Genomic DNA, 23,829 nt, shown 5'->3' on the forward strand with positions numbered 1-23,829 from the left:
ATGTTGCCCTGCTACCAAACCCAAGCCACCACCACCCTTACTAGGCTGTGATACTGAACTCTGTTCCTTCCTTTTCAGGTGGTTGGGAAGGCTTCAGAACAAAGCTTGGGCCTCCAACTGCCTGCCATCTTTACTTCCTAAGAATGTCTTGTGGGTACACTGGGGCACAGAGGATTCTGAGGAATATAGATGGCAGACAGCTGGAGGTCACTGCTTTCCTCTGAAGTGTTCACAGCTACCCAATTTTTAATTTTTAAATAAATTTTTAAAACCACAGGGCAGTTTGCAGGCACAAGGCAGATGTATCTGCAGGTGCAGTGGTGCCCAAAGGCACCACGTTGCCTACGGCGGGCCAAATGTCTTCCAGAATACTAGCGATTAGAGTTATTCCTAAAATAAATGGGGCAATACATCATAGGTAGAAGCAAGGAACTCCTATAAAGTAATCCTGGGAATCCCTTGCTGAATATAGCAAGCCACTACACATCTAGAGGAATGATTTTAATCACAGTTATGACAGGGATTATAAAGCAAGCTGGAAGTCTCCCATTACCTTAGACAGAACAGGCAGATAAAGTTGTCTCCTGGGAGGAACATCAAAATGCTGAGTGCCCGAAAGTAATGGAGAAGCAGACGTTGAAAATGGACTCTCTCTATATAGTTCAGCAGCCAGATGGTTCCAGTATTCCAGACAAATCTTAAAGATCTCAGTTTCTTCAACTTCAGACACCAGTAGCATGTAATGAAGAGCCTAAAGCAAATATATATAGGAGCTGAATTACTGAAACATTTGAAAGGACTAAGAATCACTTGATGTTTTAAAGCATGTTTAAAGCAAACCTAAAATGGCAACTCTACAGTCAGACAAGGTTTTGGTGGAGCTGCTCTAAAATGCTTTTGTGACTCCTTTCTCAGGAAGAGAAACACAATCTAGTGTCCCTAGAACCAACCACATAATGAATATGTTGTGCAAGTGGCATTTTGTTAATACTGACCACTGACAGCAATAGAAGAGCAGGTGCACAGGACAGGCATAACTGACTGGATGGGGCCCTTTATATTCCACAGGATAGAGGGTTGCCAGTGTAGAAATGCTAGGCAACTCCTATGTCGCCTTATCCATGTTTATGACATTCCCTGTGCAGCATCTTCTTTGCACTACACAGTCTGAGCAGAAATACTGGGACTGGGGCAATTACCCAGATGACAGAGGAGCTAGCATTTGACACACAGATTTATCAGGCTGACTACTCGAAGTTTAGGCTCTGAGTTCTGAACTTACTTTTCAGTAAAGCCTGTGAGATACGGAGGGCACTGATCCAAAAATGGATGCAAATAAGCAAGCAAACAGGACTACATCACACACTTCATCTGCTATTATCAGGAGTATTAAACTGAAGTACCTGCAGTATCATAGGGAGTTTTGCGATTTGTCCCTCAAAAGCAACATCTGACAGACAAAATAAAAAAATTAAGAACTTACTTCCATTAAGGTCTCCCTCAGATTTAAACGTTTTTCTATCAGTTGACCATGCTCTTTTAGAAAGGTACAGAGAAACAAGCTGAGATTCTGAATGAAGTTCTGCTCATCATCTTTTCCATTGGAATATGCAAGTCGAATATTGGTGTTCAAAGGAAGCATCTAAGAACAAGGGGGACCCAATTATAATCTTGAAAGGAACTCTCATTAACACCAATATCTTATTGATGGTTTGCATATTTGCCATTATGAACCATAACCACAAAGAAATAAAGTCATTTGTGGTATTCATCTGTCCCATGGTCTACAGTAAGGTATTTCCCACGCTCCCTACTTTCTAGTAGCTTTGAGAAATGGGCTCCCCATACAGAAAACTAGAGCTCTATATTACAATCAAGGATACAGCATGTCAGCAAAGAACAGTTCAAATAAAACATAGCCCCCCCGCCCCCGCCTCCCCGCATGCTAAACATTACATGTCAGCATTACAGATAGTGCAACACTACAAAACAGGAGGATAGTAACATTCAACCCCCACCCCACCCCACCGGCAACATTAATAAAACAGAGAAAACTAAATCCCAACTACATTCATGCAGGTAACCTAGTATAAGCTTCGAATACATACTTTTGGCTTGTTTTTCTCTGCATTGCGGCCATAAAAATTTACACTGAGATCAACAGGGTTTCAGCCCACATGTAGGTCCTACTAATTTCTGTGGAACTTGGCATACTATCCACAAATATATGCTTAAGTATCCAAAATTCAACCAAGTTATATATATAAGGTGGGACATCACAAGATTTACATTCTTAATAAGAATGTTGTTGCCTACAGCCTTTATGCTAATGCACAGTCCAAAGCTAATGACCACCTCTTGTCAAGGGGAGTCTGCAACTAGACTGACCACTGCCATTTGCTGGCACTGCCATTCTGCATAGCTGTTTGTGGGGACTTGAAGAAACTGGCTGCCAGTCTGCGCTGACCCCACCCCTCTTCCATGTGGCTCCACTCCCATTCAAGGGGAACAGACTCTGCCTTGTTTCAGTGCTGCCCGGAGACTGGTACAACAAAGGAACCAGTTACTTCAAAATGAGAACTCCTATCCATCGTCTACCTACTCTAATCTAGTTTGGGAGGACAAGAAAAAGCCTCCGAAGAAAAACTTTTCCAGAAGAGCCTTGAGCAGCTTGCTCAGCGTAGGCAGGGCAAACACAAAGGGGACTGAAACTTGATACCCACTTAAGGAAGCAAATCCAAAGTCTCAACATGGTACCATCTCAAAGTTACCTGTTTCAGCTGCATCATTGTCAAGGTAAAGAGTGTGACGAACTGTTCCTCATATTGACTTACACTGACACCAGCAATTTCTGTGAGGCACTTCAAAGAGACGTTTCGGAACATGGGGACATTTAAAAACTATAGAAGAAAAAAGTTAGCTGCAATAAAAAAGCCTCACTTTTTAGCTACAACCAAAATCCCACTTTCCCTCTCAGTGGGTTACTCAGTTTAAAGTAAATACTCACTTTGTATATTAGTGTGCTGATCAGCTTGGTCTCAAAAATATAGCCCAGTGGAATCCAGTTGAGGAATCGAAGCAAAGTTTCCAGCGTCGCATGAACAAGAGGAGCATTTTGTGAATTTTCCTGTTAACACAGCTACATATAAGCAAATCTGTCTTTAGTATGCACTGAAAACTTTGTAAAGATGAATATACTGCAATCAGACTTACCATCACAAATTGACACAGTTGAAATATCTGCGAGAATTCATTGCACATGCTAGAAGGAATAGGAAAGAAATTCAGTTATCTATTGTTGTATTAATATCTAAGACTTTGGTATTGCTCTGGAGGTTTTTCAGAGCTGACCAATCAGTAACTAGCAGATTTCTAAGTACCAATTCAAACAAAATCAAGAATATGTAAACATGTATCACTTCTTCAAGCAGTTCTTTAAGAGCAGAACTTTTGAAATCGTTCTATTTCTATACCACAACCAGCTTGACACACCTATCCTGAGAGTTAAAAAGAAGAGGGGCAGCTGCCATATAAAATGACTACAAAATGTTTGCAAGGCAAAACTGACAGTTAGAACTGAGAAGGGCAACAACCTATTTGTATACACTATACCCCTGCATGCCAGAGTTCGGAGAGACAATATTATGGCAAAGTTTAGATGGCTGTAATGCCAATGACCCAGAACTTAATGCCAACTGTCCCTTATTACTGTAGGGCTGTGACCTGCGAGTCAAAGGCATGCCTCTGTAAGTGTCACTCTTCCACAGCCAATCTGGCTACCCCTTCATTATGAGAGTCACAGCCAACCTATTTGTATACAACTTATGGAAAAATCACTTGCCTGTCTTTCAAGTGTTTGGCTTTCACTTGAGTTATCTGTCCACTGGAAAAGTCAAAAACCTCTTCGCTTAACAGTTTTAAGATTACCATGTTGTTCTGGCAAAGGCTTTCACTTGTCCTGCTGGCCCCAACTATGTCACTGATGAATGTTGGCCAATGTTTTGGCCATTCTTGTTTTAATATCTGCAAAGCATGAGAACCAAAAGTGGCGTAAGATTAACTTATGACTCAACTCTTTCAGCGTCAGTATGTTGAGTCTAGAGATGAAGCTTACCTGAACAAGAATCATATTTAGCTTTCCAATGTATACTTTCTCTTTCTAGAGAGAGAGAGAGAAAAGTTAAGACCTGTCTTTACTTCATCAGCAAGCAGCCCACTTTCCAATCCCCTGAAGAAATATCACAATTTCACTTACTTCAACACATGCTGGATCAGATGAAGTCTTGATAATTAAGCCAACAACATATTTTTTTATACCTACAAGATATTAAATAACAGTTACCTATGAAGCTATAAACCTTCAATAAAAAACAGACTGTGCCAAAGTGACGTAATTGCATTTATATATATATTAGATCTTATACCTTACCAGAGAACCTATACCAGTGAATCTTTAGGCAATGGGATTCTTAAAATGACAAACTCCAAAAAGCACTCAGACTGGCTCATTCACATAAAGCAAACGGTAAGTAAGTTTAAGCGGCCTTTTGCAGCTCAAAGAGAAATCTGATACAGATAGTAATCAATGCAGCTCTGGATAACAGGTTCAAGAAGATCCCATGTAAAGATAAATCTGAGATTCTGCCAGGTGTGAGATTATACATTACTTTCGATCCAAGGAAATTAGCCTCAGAGAAGAAAGCAAGTGCAAGCTTCTTGCACCCAGAAGAAAAGTGTTTGCACAACAGGGCCAGTGAGTCAAAGGCTGCGTTTTTCACATAAAGCCATGGGTGGAGAAATCGCTTACGTTTAAGAGTTCAAGCATTATTAATATGGCCCATTAGGTCATGCACCGCATTATTACTGGACTGGCGTATCACAACTGGTCCTTAGCTTCAGGGGATACTACCCTATACACCTGGTGGGGAACATCAGACCCATGGGCCAAATCAGGGGGTTCCCTCGATGGCCACATCCCCTTTCTCCCAATCATCTGATGGTTTCCTGGTCTATGTATCCCCCCCCCCCCCGCCATTCTAAAAGGTTGAAATGCCTTTCCTAAGGCTTGGTTACTGGCAGTAAGAATTTTAAGCAACAATTATGCTGGTATTTTCTGTATTTTTGCCACACCCCTTTTACCTTTGCCTTCAGTCCCACTCATCACTTGAATGTGGCCCCTGAGAGTTTCTTTGAAATTGAATTTGGCCCCCAGGCTGAAAGAGGTTCCTCACCACTGCTATTCACACTGAGTCCACCTAGGTGATCTTTTATGCCTTCTAGCTACCTGCATCCTTAAAGTTATGAATATCTGTGATTACCTACCAAGCAAGTGTATCAGATATTTATTTTCCCTCCCATTGGAAAACACTGATCTACCTAGTCTACTAGCCTTTCTGCAGGAAAGATCTAGGCAGTCAAGACTCCTCAAAATCCATTGTGTTCAGTGTCCTTGCATGTGCACAGACAGCTGAATACAAAACTTCATCTCATTCCTCACCACCAGTCAAATCAAGGCATCAACATGGTCAACAGTGGTGTTTGAAAGATGCATGTTTCACAGACCTCCCTGAATGCTAGCTGTATATATTCTGCCTCACAGCAGACAACGAAATGAGGATGTAATTTTAGACAAATTGACTTATTTGGACCCCCTTTGCATGTCAAGTAACATTTCAAACTGTGCGGTTAGTCATCATTTCCGACCTTCCGAAAGTTCTCTTTAAGTGGACAGGGAACAGACACAGGATCTTTTTTCAGCAGAGATAAGATCTTTTACTTTACCACTTTTTCAGCATTATTACACAAGCCATAAGGGAAAATTTCCTCTGAATTGATTCAAGTTCTCCAGCACCCCTTTTTCTTGTATGAGCATCCTCTGCTTCACTGCTATCATTTTTTGATCATTCCTGCAGATGCACTGTCCTACATCTAATGAAGGTTTGAGGTTTTGATTTAAGTCAATCATTTAACACTGTTTTCTCCCGGTGATTTAAAAATCAATTTGACATTATGCAACCTAAATGGCTACAAAAAAAGGTAACAGGTCTTACCCATTGACATATCCAAGTATAAACACTACACAGAGATCTCACCACTTACATCTACTGACTTCACAGAGCAATGGTTCATCTAGTCTCTACTACCTGTGAGAAGGAGATGGGGACCGTGTTTTTCTGCTGGAGGAGGAAGACATGGGATAGGAAGGGGAAAGCCCAAACTCCGAAAAGTACAGACACAAGGAAAATAAAATAAAGGAAGCAACTTAGACAAGCACATTAACCCAAAGTATTCTAAGGTGTTAGTAAGGGATAAAAGAGCTATATTCACATCTTGAACTAAGATAATTGCTGGGTGACCTGGTTCGCACGTAATGCCAATTCAGATGCTTTCATCTTTAAGGCCGACCGCCTGCTTACTCAGTGCTTGCCCATCTTGGCTCATTATGAGCTGTAGGGAGAGACTTAGGGAGGGGATCAAGGCGATGGTGAAGACTTGAACAACCTTTGCCTGGTCTTGAATCTGCCATTTTGGGGCAAGGTGATTGAGTGGGTGGTGGTGTTGCAGTTGCAGGCACACTTGGAAGAAGATGATTAGCTGGATCCATTTCAGTTGGGCTTCAGGCCTGGCCATGGGACAGAAATGGCCTTGGTCGCCTCAGTGGATGATATGGGAAGGGCTCTGGATAGGGGCGAATGCTCCTTCCTTGTTCTCCTTGATCTCTCAGTGGCTTTTGATACCATCGACCACAGTATTTTCCTGGACTTCCTGGAGGGGTTGGGCATAGGGGACACCGTATTATGGTGGTTCTGTTCCTTCCTCTCTGGTAGGTACCAGAGGGTAGCTCTGGGGGAGGAGACTTCAGACCCTTGGTTGCTCATTTGTGGGGTGCCACAGGGTTCTATTCTCTCCCCAATGTTATTTAATATCTATGTGAAGCAGATGGGGGGCTATCATCAGGAGGTTTGGGGTGCAGTGACACCAATATGTGGATGACACACAACTCTACCTCTCATTTAAATCTTTGCCAAAGTTGGCTGTAGAAACGCTGACCAAGTGTCTGGAGTTGGCGAGTGGCTGGATGGAAATGACTAAGCTGAAATTGAACCCCGACAAAACTGAAGTTCTTCGGTGGGAGACAAAGGGAGGTGGGGGATGTTGACCTGGTGTTCAATGGGGCATGGCTGTCCCTGAAGGACCAGGTCCGCAGCCTGGGGGTCATTTTAGACTCCCAGCCATCCATGGAGGCTCAGGGGTCAGCTGTGAGCCAGTCAGCACTGTACCAGCTCCATCTGATACAGTGGCTGCACCCATACCTCCCTAACCATCTGCTTCCATCAGTAGTTCATGCCCTGGTCTCCTGTTGCCTAGATTACTGTAATGCGCTCTATGTGGGGTTACCCTTGAAGATGGTTCAGAAGTTGCAGCTGATGCAGAATGCGGCGGCCCACCTGAAAAAAGGTAGCCATCGGTGAGACCACATCACTCCAGTGCTGAAGGAGTTGCACTGGTTACCAGTTGTTTTCCAGGCCCAATTCAAGGTGTTGGCATTGACCTTTAAAACCCTATATGGTTTCGGCCCAGTCTATCTTAAGGAGTGCCTCCACACTACCAGGGACTCTGCTCAACAAGATCGGCCTTGGAAGGCCTTCTGTCTGTCCCGACAGCTAGGCTGGTGAGGACTAGGGAGAGGGCCTTTTCTGTGGTGGCCCCCACTCTGTGGAATTCCCACCTTAGTAACCTCTGCCATCCCCCCTCTTTGATGAGCTTCCAGTAGGCTTTGAAAACCTGGCTGTTCAGGTGGGCATTTAGGGTGGGTTAGGGTTTTGATTTTTTTTTTACAGCAATGTTGTTTTCTTCAGTTGATTATGTAAATTTGTTGTATTTCGTGTTATTTGTATTGTACGCCACCTAGAGTTGCCGGGTAACCGGCCAGATGGACAGCTAATAAATCTAACAAATAATAATAAATAATGGGTTAAACAACCCATGAATTGGAGGGGTGGAGCAAATGAGAAAGCCGCCTCCTGCCTCCTTGACACTTCCACTTTGCATCTGCTTCTGAAACAACTCAGAAACACCCAATTCGTGAGGTTTTAGTCATGATGTCCAAGGCTGGCACTCTGGGTTGAGGATTAAACGACCCAGAGCTTGAACCCAACAAGAAATTGTTGTTTCAAACGCTGGATTGTTTAACCCTCAACAACCCAGAGTTCTGGGTTCAGATGACATGACTAATGACCCAGGAATGGGGTTGTTTCAGAAAGCAGATGCAAAGCATAAGTGGAGCGTAAGTGGGAGGCCGTGCACTTGCTTGCTCTCAGCTCCAACAAACCAACGGCTAGACAACCTATGGATTGTCGTTAGCGTGAACCAGGCCAGCGTCTGCATTTAAACTTATATCCATAACCATGAGAACTTAACTTTAACTTCTTTTAAAAAAAAACTAACAAAGCATGTATTTACAGGTGCCCATTTTTATATTCTTCTACATGGCATGTAAGCAACTGCACAAGCACACACTTGTCAAACCACCAACCCTGTTTATAGGTGGGCTACGGTTTTAAGGCATTAGTGATTTTGAGTATAAGTACAGCTGCCTTTAGAATAGCTACTATTCAAAATAGAGAACTTGTGGCCTTGCAATTAGATATGCTGCTGCTTGAGCAATGCAAGAGAGAAGCTCCTAGGGAAAGAATTTCAAGAAAACTTCTAACGAAAAAGACTGGAGACTCTGGCCTCATCCATTGGCCAGAGAACCAAGGGCCACTGGGGGGCTGCACCCTCTGCCTCCCAGGATAAACATCACACCAAAGGGAAGACCAACTTACATCCCCATACATCGGTCAGAGAAAGAACTGCTGCAGGGAGCTTGTTTCATCCTTCCCTGCCAGAAAGAACACCTGTAAGAACTCTGAAATGAAGAACAGGTGCACAACTTTCTTTTTTCCTTCTCCTACCCAAACTCATTTCCTTTTGTGCCATGTCTTTTAGATTGTAACCCTGTTTTATTATTAATCTGTGTTAGCTGCTCTAGGAGCCCTTTTCTGGCTGAAGAGTTAGGTAAAAAAGCTGTAAATAAATAAGCAAGACTTGACTAACCTCAGGAAGACTTTTCTTGTGCACAGTGGATTTAAAAAACTGTGAACCACCCAGAGAACTTTGGATATTTGGCGGTATAGAAATGTAATAAATAAATAAAGCTGTGCACAAAATCATAAAGCAAGGGTGTGTGGATTTGGCAAAGTTAAATCAAATTAAATTCCGCAACCTGTATGGCAGTTAATTTCCCTGAAATAAAATAATTTAAAAGGCTCCAGTGAACTTAAAGCACCCATAAAGACAATTGTGCGCTGTGTCTGATGAAGAAGAACTCTTCTGGCCATGCCTCCTTCCAGTCAGCCTGCACTAGGGGTGGGTAATTCTGCCTGCATCTCTACATCACATATGAATGTGATTAAATGATCCAATCACTCTCAGTGGTATGCTCAGAACAGAATAGTGATTCACACAAACACAGTGGGTTGGTACAGATTCTGAAAAATTTGAACATAAAAGTAACCTCTGCCTCCAACTCTCATTCAGGGAGAAAAGCGCTCAGAGATCCTTCTGAATATATTATGCGAGATTAATTTGCATGACATATTCTGCTGGTCACAAGAAGGTGTCAACAACTGGGCAAAGCATTGAAAAATATGTCATGCCCACCTGAAACCATGTTCAGCCTCTACTACCCCTTCCATTCAGGGAAAGCGCTTTCATCCTGTGGAGTGGGGGAGGTACCTGTCACCAATCCCCCTAAATCTGCTCTGGAGTATTGGGGTAACCTCTTGAACAGCATGGGAGGTGACATCAGGGCTGCTGGGGGAATTGGCAAAAATCACCCCATATCATTCACAGAAGTCTCTCCTGGATCAAAGAACCTTTCATGAATAGACCATCACTGGATAACGTCCTTCAAAAAACAAAACCTTCAATGTTTTATCAATGTAACAATACATTGTTCTCGTGTTCCTTGTCAGCCCACTCCAAGGACCCTGTAGCCCCAAGGGTCCTTGGTGGTGGTGATGGGGGCTCCCCCCAAGCTATTTTTCGGCAGGGCACCCTTTTCCCTACCTCTGTTGAACTCAATGGAGTGAGATATCTCCTTTGACTTTAATAAAAATGGGGAAAAGTAGATGGTGGGCACATTCCAGTGCCACACTGAGGAATTTTCTATTCCAGGGGTTACATAAGAGCCATACTGGATCAGACCAAAGGTCCATCTAGTCCAGCATTCTGTTGGTACAGTGGCTAACCAGCTGCCAACCAGGAAACCTCTAGTGGTCTTCCTTGCCCTCCTTCATGCTAATTTATCCGAATGTTGCCAAGGCCCAAGCACTGGGGTAGGGGGAAGAAGAGAGGGAATGGTACACTTTAGTGTGGCCCAGAAATCCAGAGGGCTCCCCACCCAGGCTGCAATGCCGTTAGCATGAGGTAAATACCATGAGACTAAATTGTAGAACATACCTGAGGATATTTAAGGAAACTTATTTCCCTGTTATCTATATACCTATTGCCCAGATCTTGTGAAATTTGCAGAAGCCAATCAGAAGCAGTGTTAGAACAGAAAAAGCAAAATTCTGAATAGTGAGTTGCTGCCCCAGGCACTTTTCTAGAATAGAGATGCAAAGGCTGGAGGAAAAGAACAGAAAAATTCTGGGGGGGGGGGTCCCCGTTTTTCCTCCAAGGACCGTTTTTGTTTTATCCCCCCAAATTGGAAAAATTGAGCCGCTCTGGATTATGAAATATTTTATTTTAGAATTTAAAATAAGTCTTTACCCAGCCTTTACTCCCCCGCAAATTATTTCTAAACATTATGCAATATGAACACTTTTATTTGCTTTAGCCTGAAAAACTGAGCAGCTTTGGATTATGAAATACTTTATTTTAGAATTTAAAACAAAATATTTATATATTGTTACCCAGCCTTTACTCCCCACAAAATTCCTAAAAACTATGTATATTGCAACATTTTTATAGAAAAACCAGAGATGTAAAAATGTCTGGAAATAATGAAGCCACGGGGAAAAATACATATATTTTAATCCTCTCTGTAAGATTCCCAGCATTTCATTCCTTATTAACATTATTGATCTAAAGCACATTTTACTGACATTTATGCTCAGTTCCCCAACATGTGAGTAGAGTCACCACTGTGTATTCTTGACAGTAAATGTGCATTCTGTTCTACAATGTCCTGTATTTCTGATGCAGTAGCAGTAATTTCATGTCATTCTAATCTATTCAGACAATAATATAATGATAATTTTATGAGCAAATTAAGTTATACATAAACTAACTTTAGGAACAGAAAGGCTGCTTTATATTCCTAAAGCAGCCCTCCCCAACCTATTGCCCTCCAGATGTTTTGGACTACAGTGCCCAGCATTCTTGATCATTGGCCATGCTGCCTGAGGCTGATGGGAGCTGAAGTCCAAAATATCTGGAGAGCACCAGGCTGGGGAAGGCTATCCTAAAGCAACAAAGTGACTTTAGATCTGTAAAGAATGCTTTAAAAAACCCTTATTGCTTATTTTTCAATTTTTACAAAATTTCCAATTTTACTGGGGAAAAAACCTAGGGGAAAAAATGGGTCTTTTTCATGGCCTCAAAATGTCTGGAAATTCTACATCTCTATTCTAGAACAGCGTATGTGTTTGTACAATTAACTAAGACTTAGGAACACTGGAAGCTGCCTTATACCGAGTCAGACCTTATACCGAGTCAGACCATTGGTCCGTCTTGTCCAAAATTGTCAACACTGACCGGTAGCGGCTTATAGTTTGAAAGACAGATTTCTGTTTACCTGTGTGACATGCTCTTCAAGAACTCAGTCCCAGAGTTTCTTGGGCACATGCAGGAATGAAGGACAGCTTGTGGACAGGACAAGGCAACATAATAATCAGGAACACTGATCCCAGGGACAGCGAGAGTCTGTGCTGCTGGTAGAGTTTACAGGCCCAATTTACACAAGCATCCTACAGATCTGTCTGAGAGTTTTCCTTTTAAATTAAACATTGCATCTGAAAAAAAATAACCTTCATGTCTACTTGAAATAGTATGAACTACCCTCACTTATTAACAAAAAAGAGCTGCACTTAATTTCTGATTAAGTGAGCCTAGCCTATCAATTTTTTGAACAGTGCCATTTGGTGTAGCAGAACTGGAAAGAAGCTTCAGCAAGCTAGCACTCACTGAAAACTTCAGACGTTCTACTATGGGTCAAAGACAGTTAAATCATTTAGCTATTTTGCCCATGGAGTATGAACTTGTATGGGAAATTGCTTTTCAGAAGATAATTCAGGATTTTGCAATGAAAGGGTCCAGAAAAATAAACAATTAAAAGGGATTGGTCTATTTATAAAAGGTTTGCAGCTGCATTGGTCCATTAGAATAACAAAAATCAAATCATCAATACGATAATATTTTTATCAGGAGCAACCAAAATGTTACAGCAACTAATGTCTTTGTTGGACATCTTAAGACTGGATATTATGTTAAGTAAAAATAGCCAAGGCGGTGTTTAGAGGCAAGGTAGAAAAAAGCCCCTGTGTGGGGGCAATATGTAATTTCAGAAAAGTAGAAAATACAATTTCAGAATTAAATTAGAAACTTCTCTTTAGTGACTCATGAGATTGTATGTATAGGATGGGATCACTCTAGGTGCGGGAGAGGCCTCACGTTACAAGTCTGTACTCTGCCTGAAACAATGACACTTGAACTCTAGATGATATCTCCATATAGTCTTCCAGCCTCTCTTTCCAGTCTTAAGGGCAGAATCCAATGGGGCGCTTATGCCCCTGCCAATTCTCTTGCGTATGCAGTGGGTTCCACCAATTCTGCTGTGAGAGGAAGGCCTGAAACAAGCAGAAATGCTCATTTCTGGATCAGGACAGGTCAGCGTGGCTCCTTATGTGAGCTTCACTGACCTGCCCTATTCCAGAAATGAGCATTTTCACTCATTTCCAGTTGTCCCCAGAAGCACTAATTCTCCATTTTGCAAGTGGTGGGCATTGCTTGTGGATGGGAAATGGCAGGGCATAGGAGAATCAGCAGTGGAATAAGTGCCCTGTTGGATTCTGCCCAAACATTTAAAGTAAAAGCTTCAAATATAGAACTGCAAATACACATCACCCTGATCATAAAGGACAAGACAATCAAGATAGACTGCCAATCAAGATAGAAGAACCCGGACTTCCTGACAATTGAACTGAATACCACAGGTAGGAAAAACTCACTTTTTATTTCTTATAAAAATGGCCTTACGTGTAGCAAGAACAAACTGTCTTGCTTTAAAGTGTCTTCTCCTTAGATACTGTAATGATGTCCTTTCTACTTACAATGAAAATCTCGAAGTTGTAATCTGCCATTACAAGTACTTCTGAGAACAAAATATTAAATTGGCAAACGTGGGACAAATTCAATCTACAGAAAAGTGTGATTTAATAATTGCTGAAGGCAGCCAGCCCAGAAAAAGAATGCTGCTTCAGATGTCTTTCTGAAGACATCTTTATCTTTCTGATTCCACTTGATTTAAAGGTATCATAATGAAAAAATCTAGATTTGGACCAACTGAGTGCTGAGGTAATGCAACTACTAGCTTAAAAAGTCTCTGCAATCATTTAAAGCAAGAGAATACCAACTTTATCAAAATGAGCAAGAAACCAAATGAAGACTGCAAGTTAAAAATGGTATTTGGATGTGAGCTATTGCTGTAGAAATTAAATATGTCCACAGCCTACACTGAGGCTGATTTCCAGTTCCTTCTTTTCTTAAAATTTTTTCTGTGTACTACAACTATGATCAGTTATGCTATAAGGTTACTTGGAAATGAGTCAGATTTATTTGTCCAGTTACAGATTCTTTTCAAGGCATGTCATCTGACTAGCACAGCAAAAGTGACAGATGATTACAGTAAGGCTGGAATAGTGCCTTGTCTGGCAGAAGTTTCCTAGATAGCATGATGAAAATATGGAAGATACAGAAAATAAGAGTTTAGGAAGTGATTCAAGCAGGTTTTAATAATGTTTTGCATTTAAATATCTAAAAGACCTCAGGAACTAAAATGCTGCTTTATTCTTGAACGCTGCCAAGTTAGAAGGGACTTCTTTACTACAGTGCAAGAAGTCTGGGTGGAAAGGCTGGATGCAGATGATTCAGCAATTGACACCACAGCAACACTTCTGAGTTCCAGCATGCTTACTGTGCTGAATTATTTTGGTCTGGTATAAGTTTTTGAAATTGCAACTTTTAACTTTTTTTTAATTTCAAAATCTGAAAGTTTCTAACTGCTTCATACAATCAGTAAGATAGAAAGCATCTCTTTAGGGTTAACAGTCAAGAGTACATGGTACAATTAGACTTACATTCCTCCCCACCCCAAAACATACTAGAGAATCCAGGTGAATCCATGATTTCCCAAGAGAAACAGTGACACTGGATATACCACTAGCCCATGAGCAAGTCTGATAAGGAGTAACTTAAAAGTCCACTGATCGCTGCCATGCAAGAGACTGCAGAATCGCTGTAACATTCCACCCACTCCAAAGGTACCATAAGTTTCTACCACACATATCAAGTCAGACAAACCAACTCTTATTTAGCAATTCTATCACCATAAAATGTATTTGATTTATATCCTGCCTTTCCACCAAAAGAATGGCATTTAAGGCAGCTAATAATAAAACCATGATCAAAACACTTAATTAAAACAATTATAAAAACAAAGCAATTAAAATAATTAAAATCACAATAAAATAAACAGCACCCAAGCCAATAGAACCCTCTTCAGCAACATACCATCTTATGTGCCCAAGGTCTGTCTGAATAAAAACAACTTTGCCTCCCTACTGAAGGATAACACAGATGGGGCCAACTTAGCGTCCCGCAGCAGGGAGTTCCAGAGCCTGTGAGCAGTCACCAAGGGCCTCCCTGGAAGATTACAAACCAGGCAAGGCTGTATGGGAGAAGGTGGTCTTTCAGAAAGCCTGGTCCCAAGTCATATAGGGCTTTATAGGTAACAAGCAGCATTTTGAATCATGCCCTAAAACAGACTGATAGCCTGTGAAGCTGTTGCAACAAGCGTCACATTTTTGTCCACAGCGCTGTGGACCACCTGACGTTTCACAGGAAGCCCCATGGACAGCCAATAAAGTAATCCAAACAAGATATAATTAAAGCATGGGTCACCACAGCATCAGCTGGGCAAATGCACTCATGGCCACCACCAAAAATCCGGACATCCACATTCAGCACTGAATCCAGGAGTACACCCAAACTGTGAACCTAAGTGGTTCCGCTCCTTTCTCTCAGGACCATTCCAGACGGTGTCACTTGGGGATAGTTGTTCCTTGAAAAAGGAACTATTTATATGGAGTCCGTCGGGGCTCCATTCTATCCTCAATGCTGTTCAATATCTACATGAAACTGTTGGGAGAGATCATCAGGAGGTTTAGGGCTGAGTATCAGTATGCTGATGACACCCAAATTTATTTCTCCTTAACATCTTTATCCAAGGAAGGTATGACGCCTCTGAATGACTGCCTGAAGTCGGTAATGGGCTGGATGAGGGAAAACAAGCTGAAATTGAATCCGAGACAGAGGTGCTCATCATGATGGGTCCTAATTCAGGTATTGAGGTATGTCAACCAGTCCTGGATGGGGTTGCACTCCCCGTGAAGGAGCAAGTTTGTGGCTTGGGGGTGCTTCTTGACCCAACCCTACTCCTGGCACCCCAGGTGGAGGCAACAGTGAGAAGTGCCTGTTATCAACTTGATCCATTACGCTACGTCCATTCCTACACCCATTCCTGGAACATGTGGACCTGGGAACAGCGGTGCATGCACTGGTAACCTCTAGGCTTGTTTTCTGCAATGTGCTGTACTTGGGGCTGCCTTTATATTTAGTTCAGAAACTTCAACTGGTACGAAATATGGTCCCAGACTCCATGGGAAGTCTGGGACTTCCCATGGAGACCGTATTACACCAGTTTTAAAATCTTTACACTTGCTTAGAAACAAATTGGCAGGCAAACATAAAAGTGCTGGTTCTTACCTTTAAAGCCTTACATGGTCTAAGTCCAAGGTACCTTAGGGAGCGCCTTCTTCCCTACATCCCAGTACGCCACCTAAGGTCCTCTGAGGACTCTGCTGCAGCTGCCTAATGTGAGATTGGCAGCCACCTGCAAGAGGACCTTTTCTTTTGCAGAGCCTCAATTGTGGAATGACCTGCCAGTTGAAATGCGCCTGCTGACCTCGTTGAAGGTTTTTAAGAGGACATTAAAGACGCTATTTTTCCAGCAGGCCTTCCCTTTTTAGAACTCTTGTTCCTTTCGCTGACTTTTGTATACGGTTTTAAGCAGTTGTTTTAAGCTGTTTTATTGTTGGATTTTTAAAAAAATTGCTTTTAATTCAAAGGAGGATTGTTTAAGTTGCGGCGCATGGCTTTGCATACTGGGCACCATTTGCCTAATTACCCACCCAGGTGTAGCTGGTCATGTTGTCCAAACCGTGGCCTGTTGTTGGGCTATTTGAGCGTTGTTTCCCCCTCAAACAAGTCATGCCGCCAGGGTTCAGATGACACAAGCCACACCCAGGCAGGTAATTAGTCTAATGGGCCTGGCACACGCAGCAGCTTAAATAAGCCACCGTGGGTTCTTTAAGCTGCAGTGATTGTGCAAACCAGGCCACAGAGTTGGGTGTCATCAACATACTGGTGGCACTGAACCCCAAAACCCTAAACAACCTCTCCAGCAGTTTCATGTATATGTTAAATAGCAGGGATACAAGATGGAACCCTGAGGGACACCATAGGCCAAGCCAAGGCATTGCACAGGAGTTCCCCAGCACCACTTTCAGAAAATTCCCCTCCGAGGAGGACTGGAGTCACCATAGGACTCCAGTCATAGAAAGATACCATGATTGATGGTATCAAAAGCCATTAAGGGCACAATCCTATGCAAGTTCAGATGGAAAAAAGTCATACAACTCACAGCATTCCCCAGCCACCCCCTGTCCAATTTCTGGCATAGCTTGTCCACCAAGGCAACCAAAGCAGTCTTGAAATGGATCTAGATCATCTGTCTCATCCAGAACCCCCTGGATAAAGACTGTCTTGACTCCTCCTTCATCTCATCAAGCTACTGTTTCCCTCCTCAGACATTTATCCTGCAAAGTGTTTCCTGGGTCAGCAAAACCTTGTTTTCAACACTTTGTCTGACAATGCTCTAACTTTTCCATCTAACCCTATTGGTTATTCTTCACTTCACCCACCTTTACTCATTTTGTTCTTACTCAATCCCTCTCTAGGCTTATTTTAACATAAATGCTATAGCTATGCTGAATAGCAGCAGTATACATCAACACTTTAATAGTAAATGTATATCCCACACCTCTACAAAAAGTACCCAGAGTGGCTTTAAGTCTTTGAACAACCACAGATCACTCAGTTTCTGATCTGCCCTTGTCTTCTGTGCAGCAATGTGGGTTTTCTGGAAAATTTCCTAATGCAGATTAGGTTAATTTGCATATGGTAATTTGCATAGGGAAAAAAACAGGTTGCATCAGAAAATGTTCTGATGCCCTAGAGAGATCCTATTTACCATGTTTATTTGACTTCTTTTTAGTAAACAAAGCTAAAAAAGAGTTATCCATGTTAACCTTTTGTCCCAATACACTACAAGTATTTAACTTGTAGGTCCAGGACAGCTAGACTGGTGGGGACGAGGGAGAGGGCCTTCTCTGTGGTGGCCCCCACTCTGTGGAACTCCCTCCCTAGGGAACTCCGTCATGCCCCCTCTTTAATGAGCTTCCGTCGTGCATTAAAAACGTGGTTGTTCAGGCAGGCATTTGGGGTGGGTTAGGGTATTTAAAAAAAAATAATAATTATGGTAAAATTTTATTGTTTTAAATTGTTTTATGGGGGTTGTACATTGCCCAGAGTGGCTGGGTGACCAGTCAGATGGGCGACTAAGAAATTTAATAAATAAATAAATAAATAAACTTGAACTATCTGAGGAAAAAAAATTAAAGGATCCTTAATGTAATTTAAATGTTCTATTACGTAGAAATTTTTATTGGAATACTTGTAAAAATTTAAAGACAATAATCCCTAATATTATTTAAATTTAGGGGAAAACGACACTGAAAACTGTTGCCACGCTAATTTTAGCAACCCAAACAAATGTGCATATGCCGACAACCACTCATCTATTTCAGCAGAGTTTAATTCTCTTCCTCTGAGGCTGTTGGGGCATCTTCAGTTTTGCTGTCACTATTTATTAGTTCCATATCACTGAGATATGTATGTGTGTGTGTGTGCGCGCGCGTGCGTGCGTGTTTTACAATGACATATTATGTATTCACCACATAGTTGCTCAAGCTAATCACCTGAAAACATTAATTACAACTTTGAAAGTGTCAAGCTTGCCTAATATTGTATTTACAACTGGTATACATTCATTTTTACTAATTAACTTAAGTTAATTAATATAAACTTAAAGAAACATAAGATTTTCTGCCCCACATCACTCCTATACCCTCACTATAGACCTTGCATGCAAATACTCCAGTGAAAGGTGTTAACTAATTCCGGATGCATAAAACACCTGTTCCAGGCCTATGCTTTTTGTAGTAACTACATGGAACATTTCTGAAATTCTCTCTCAGATCCTGACTCTCAGACCAATACCCACTCACACCAAGGTGTGGTTTTTGGTTCTTTTGGGAGAATTCAGCCTAGTGCAGTCCAAATGTAGTCTCATCCGCACTGAAACATTACAACTGTTCAACTGTTTTGGGCTGCTGGAAATGGGTGCATAACATGTGCTAAGAAATTCACTGAAGTCGTGCTTGCTCAGCATGTGACAAGTGCCAAAGACACACTAATTATCTCATCTCTACCTACTGCTTAGTCACCAAGGGCTACTCCATCAAAGTGCTACTTTGTTCAGCTATATTCAGAAGTTTCTGTGCAACAAATGTGCTGTAAATCAAGTACCATTTGGACTGAACTGGCTACGGACAACCTAGATCTTTGATCCTCAAGATGCTCAGTACTTTTTTAAAAAGCTGTATTGAAACCTGCACCTTCTCAACCAGAAAAAACACTAAGCCATCTCTGATGTGTCAATTCAGCCTTAGCTAGTACGTAGAGTTCTAAACTCAGCGATTATCAGACTTGCCATGATAGGCAACAGTTCAGACCTATATAAACCAAATTGTTCGGGCCCTACCAAGCTTCTAGCAGACATTTATCTGTCATATCTCTTGGACCACCTCTCCAAGAAATAAACTTGTCTACCATCAGATAGTTAGAAGCAACCTCTTGGTCCAACTTGTGAACCAAATATAAATAAATGGCAGTACAGATGAGACAAAGTCACCCAGTACCAGAACTTCCAACTCATTACCTATACAGAGTCACTAAACTCCCAGCTCTAACTAACATTTTTTCCAGAGGTGACAGACTGGAATCTAGCAACATAACATAGGAACATACATTATAATGAGTCAAATCATTGGTCCATCTAGCTTAGTATTATCTACACCAGTCTTCCTTAACATGGCACCCTTCAAATGTTTTGGACTACAACTCTCCTCACCTGTATCAATTGGCTATGCTGGCTGGGGCTGATGGGAGTTTTAGTTAAAAACATCTGAAGGGCACAAGATTGGTTAAGGCCACTCTACACTAACAGTGGGATTTCAGACAGAAGTCCTTCCTAGCCCTATTTTCTTCATGCAAAGCATATATTCTATCACTGAGCTATGGCTCTTCCCCCGTAAAACAGAGGATTTAGCTACATATTTTCAGGGGATGCCAAGATCTTAACTATTTGCAAGAACTCATTAACCAGTTACAAGAAGGTCTCCTGGAAAGCAGACTCTCCCCTTGAACAATGGAAAGACGGTTTCCTAAAAAAGGCTGATGGGATAAAAGATAGAAATTCAACCATTCATTTATTTATTACCACCCAATAGCCAACGCTTTTGGAGGGGTTCACAAAAGTTAAGACCATAAATGCAACAATATGATAAAAAACAAAACTTTTAAAAGTGCAAAACTACCTTATAAAACCAACCTAAAAGCCAGTAGTGGTGTAAAGATTTAAAGACAACAAAAGCTGAAGGAGTAAAAATAAAAAGATTTTCACGTGGCACCCAAAAGACCACAATGTAGGCACCAGGTGAGCCTCTCTGGGAAGGGCATTCCACAAGCAGGGTGCCACAACTGAAAAGGCCCTCTCCTTAGTAGCCACCCACCTCATTTCATTTGGCAGTGCTCCTGGAAGAGGATATCTGAAGATGATCTTAAGGTCCAGGCAGGCAGATATGGGAAATTATCTGTCAGGTAATCTAGCCCCAAGCCATTTAAAGGCTTTAAAAGTTAATACCACCACTTTGAATTGGGCCTGGAAATGGATCAGAAGTCAGTGCAGATTACAAAGCACTGGCGTCATATGCTCATATTGACCAGTTCCTGTTAAAAAAATCTCACTGCCCTATTTTGGACCAGCTGAAGTTTCCAAACAAATGCAGCCCCAGGAAAAACAAATCGCAATAATCCAGATGATAGGTTACCAGAGCATGGATAACTGTAACTAGGCAATCTTTGTCCTGATAGACTAATATACTATGACCCTAAGCTGATAAAAGGCCAGCCATTTTAAGATGACTGTTCCCCAAACATCATCTAGATAGGTTAAGAGAACATCTTTCGCACTTCCAAAGGTTGTGAATTTAAATAAACAAATAAATACAGTACACTTATTTTAGGATCTGAAGCTAGGAAACCACACCAACTATTTTTTAATCTGTTTATCATCCCAGCACAAAGACCCAGTTCACATGTGCTGGGTGCATTCCACAACCATTTTGAATATACCACTACTGATCTGGAGTTGCTACGTGACATCTGAACCTGGAAACTATAGGTTGTGTGTTAACCCACATTAACCTACAGTTGGTAGTTCGGTTAACCAGCACGCACCACAGCAAATCATGCATTAACCCACAATTTATCACTGTTACTTGTGAATGGGCCAAAAGCGCAAAAATCCATGTGCAAGATCTATGCCTTTATATAAAAGGTCTGTTTAAGAAATGTCACGTGCAATGTGTTTTTTTCATCACCATAGAAGTTTAAGAGATAAAAATAAGCATGTTCTGAAAGCACATGTAGGACCTGCACAACTTAACCCACAACTGAAACTAAGACCTCATGCAGTGCAACACTAAAAGTTGGAAAACCACTTCTTTGGTTCTGAATCTAAAGAATATGTTTTAGACAACATGCCTGTACTTTTGGTTATTCAAGAAATATTTCAATATTTTTACTAAACTGAAACTTATATTACGCCCCAAATCCAAGAACACAGAGGCACCAACAAGCCTACACAAACAGTCCTTCCCTCCAATTACTTGTGCAAGAGAAAATTAATTCCTAAAAAGAGAAGCATTCTCCCAATGTTTCAATAATACAAAATCATTTGTCTGCACTAATGATTAAGAGAAAGGGCAAGTTTAAACTCTCTTGAGAAGCCAAAAGGCAGTCTGTTTTATCGTATCTCAGCATCCTGGGATATTGAGAGCAAGAGATAATGGACACAAGTGAAAAGAGTTGAAGGGCTGCTGAAAATCCAGAATTTGAGCAGAAGCCCTTGTACAACTGTAGCTAGCCCAATGACATGACAGAATAGGCCTCCTTTTAGTTTTGTCACTTAAAGAGATAAGTCAACAACCCATGCAGGATCCGTTTAGTAGTATAGTAGATAATGCTGCACTTGGACCTGGATTGAGAAGCTGTCCCAACAATGGACTCACTAGGTAGCTTTGAGCTAATAACCACTTTTAATTCTATTCATAAAATGGAATTAGTTATATCTTCATGAAGACTTGTGAAGACAAAGATCATAACACACTTTTCTGTTAATTGTTTATATGTAGTGCTTCCAGTGTGCGGACACTAATCTTTTACAACTAATTATGGATGGAGTTCTCATCCAACATCTCTTCTGTTCTGTTACTGCTCCTTATTCATCCTCCTCACCACTTTACAATGTCATGCTTTTCACTCTTCTCTTCTTTAAAGGGCCATTAAGGCTACATGTTGCTTGGCTCCAGTTCTTTATTCAAGGCCTTACTAACTCTTTGAGAAAAAAAGCAGTGCTTAGTAATTTGTATGGCCAGTTTCCCTCCTATCTCAAGAAAGGGGTGGTGGTGGTTTGGAAGACACAGAACTTACTTACTGGTTTTTAACCAACGTTAAAAAAATGACAGCAATGCCAAAGTAGAGTTTCAAGCAGGGCATTCCAGTTTACAGCAACTGCCTTTTTGAGCCTTATTCTATAAATGGAATCTACTGTTCTGCTTAGTGTACCAGCTGAAACTCAACTTTTGTGTCATGACATCACCTAATCCACGTTAGGTCATGACATCACCTAATCCTGACAGCTCTTACACCAGCTTGCCAGAGCCAGTATCATACTTTGACGCTATTTCTGCCAGGACCAGCTTCCTTACTCTAGGTTCAATTAAGCAAGCAACCAGATTAAGTGCCAAAAGTTGACACTGTACACAAAATAGCAAACTATGCTTAGTATTAGACATGCAGTTCTTGGGATGGAACTGAAATCAGTCCTTCTTAGCACCATCTCTCATACCCAATTACTGTCAATACAGAGCCTCTTCTTTAGTAACAGCCTCTTAGTATCAACCTGCAAATATCAATTCTATCAGCAGTCTCACAGCAGAGCTCCTCCCTTTCCCCAAAACAAGACTATTTAATTCATTGCAGTTCTCCAACACTTCTTTCCTTCTTTACATATGAACAAGAAAGACTTGGACACACTGGTCTAACAAAATGTGTTCCACTTAACAGCTTTGCATGGCTCAGAGATTAGCTTAGGTCTCCAAAGTGTTGTCAAAACATGCGATTCCTTTTTATCACGGTTTTTACACATCAATACATTTTCCAAAGCATCAAATCTTAGTATCTCCATTGTAAATTCCTTTGTTAGAGTTAAACAGCTGTCTAAATGTAGTATACCGTGGTGAAAACAATGTTATTTGCTCACAAGGGCAGGGTGGGGGAGAAGAGAAGAGGGAAATCAATCATTACAGTTCACTGGCCAAACACAGCTGCTTTAAGTGTGGAGCTGGAGCCTGCCTATCGCATCACCAGCACAAGTAGCAACCAATGGGGGGGGGGGGGAGAGAGATACTGATACATGTATTCATGCGAGATTGCATCAGGACACTCATTTGATGTCTGATCTGACAGCCTAATCTCTGACAAGCAGAACGAACATTGAGGTCATATAGTGCTTGTTTAACTCCAAATATTAAAACTGTAAATGAATATGGCATCACACCATGATACAATCTGAACACCCAATATATTAGGAATTGTGGTTTAGCATTACAATATCAGTGATCCTAAACAACTTGACTGAACAAGTCTCTACCTTCGCATTGGTTTCTTGGAAGAATCTTCCATCTTGTTTTTATCACGTTTTCCAAGATCTGCAGGCCGTAATACTGAAAATTGGAGAAGTGAAATATGTGAGTATGCTGAATGATTAAAAGCAGCTTTCAGGATTCTCATTCGAACTGACATCATTCACACTTAACGTCTAAGATTAAGTTGGTTAAAAACAAGTCTATTCACCCATTTACTGAGTTTTTCCCATGCATTTTCCTCATTTTATCCTTTGCTATTCTAAAGTCCTGCTGTTTGATCATGATCACACCAGAAGGGGAAGCAAAAAATGTTTTGGAGAGCCAAATGAAT

At 41.3% G+C, this 23,829-nt stretch overlaps 1 protein-coding gene across 2 annotated transcripts in view; it reads right to left on the reverse strand.

Annotated features, from left to right (window-relative positions):
- XPO1 (exportin 1) overlaps positions 1–23,829 on the reverse strand; it is a 49,925-nt gene that overhangs the window by 13,086 nt on the left and 13,010 nt on the right. For both annotated transcript variants that reach the window (XM_084829331.1, XM_084829330.1), the window contains exons 5-13: positions 23,504–23,576; positions 4,256–4,317; positions 4,115–4,159; positions 3,842–4,023; positions 3,214–3,262; positions 3,008–3,127; positions 2,772–2,900; positions 1,484–1,642; positions 554–751 (exon numbers count right to left, since the gene is read on the reverse strand). In XM_084829331.1, the coding sequence (XP_084685457.1) occupies positions 554–751; positions 1,484–1,642; positions 2,772–2,900; positions 3,008–3,127; positions 3,214–3,262; positions 3,842–4,023; positions 4,115–4,129 (852 nt within the window). In that variant the 5' untranslated portion in view covers positions 4,130–4,159; positions 4,256–4,317; positions 23,504–23,576. The remainder of the gene's footprint in view (positions 1–553; positions 752–1,483; positions 1,643–2,771; positions 2,901–3,007; positions 3,128–3,213; positions 3,263–3,841; positions 4,024–4,114; positions 4,160–4,255; positions 4,318–23,503; positions 23,577–23,829) is intronic.

Source organism: Heloderma suspectum, chromosome 1 (genome assembly GCF_057233095.1).
Source record: "Heloderma suspectum isolate Gila_16-S chromosome 1, 16-S_ref, whole genome shotgun sequence".
Classification (NCBI taxonomy): Eukaryota; Metazoa; Chordata; class Lepidosauria; order Squamata; family Helodermatidae; genus Heloderma; species Heloderma suspectum.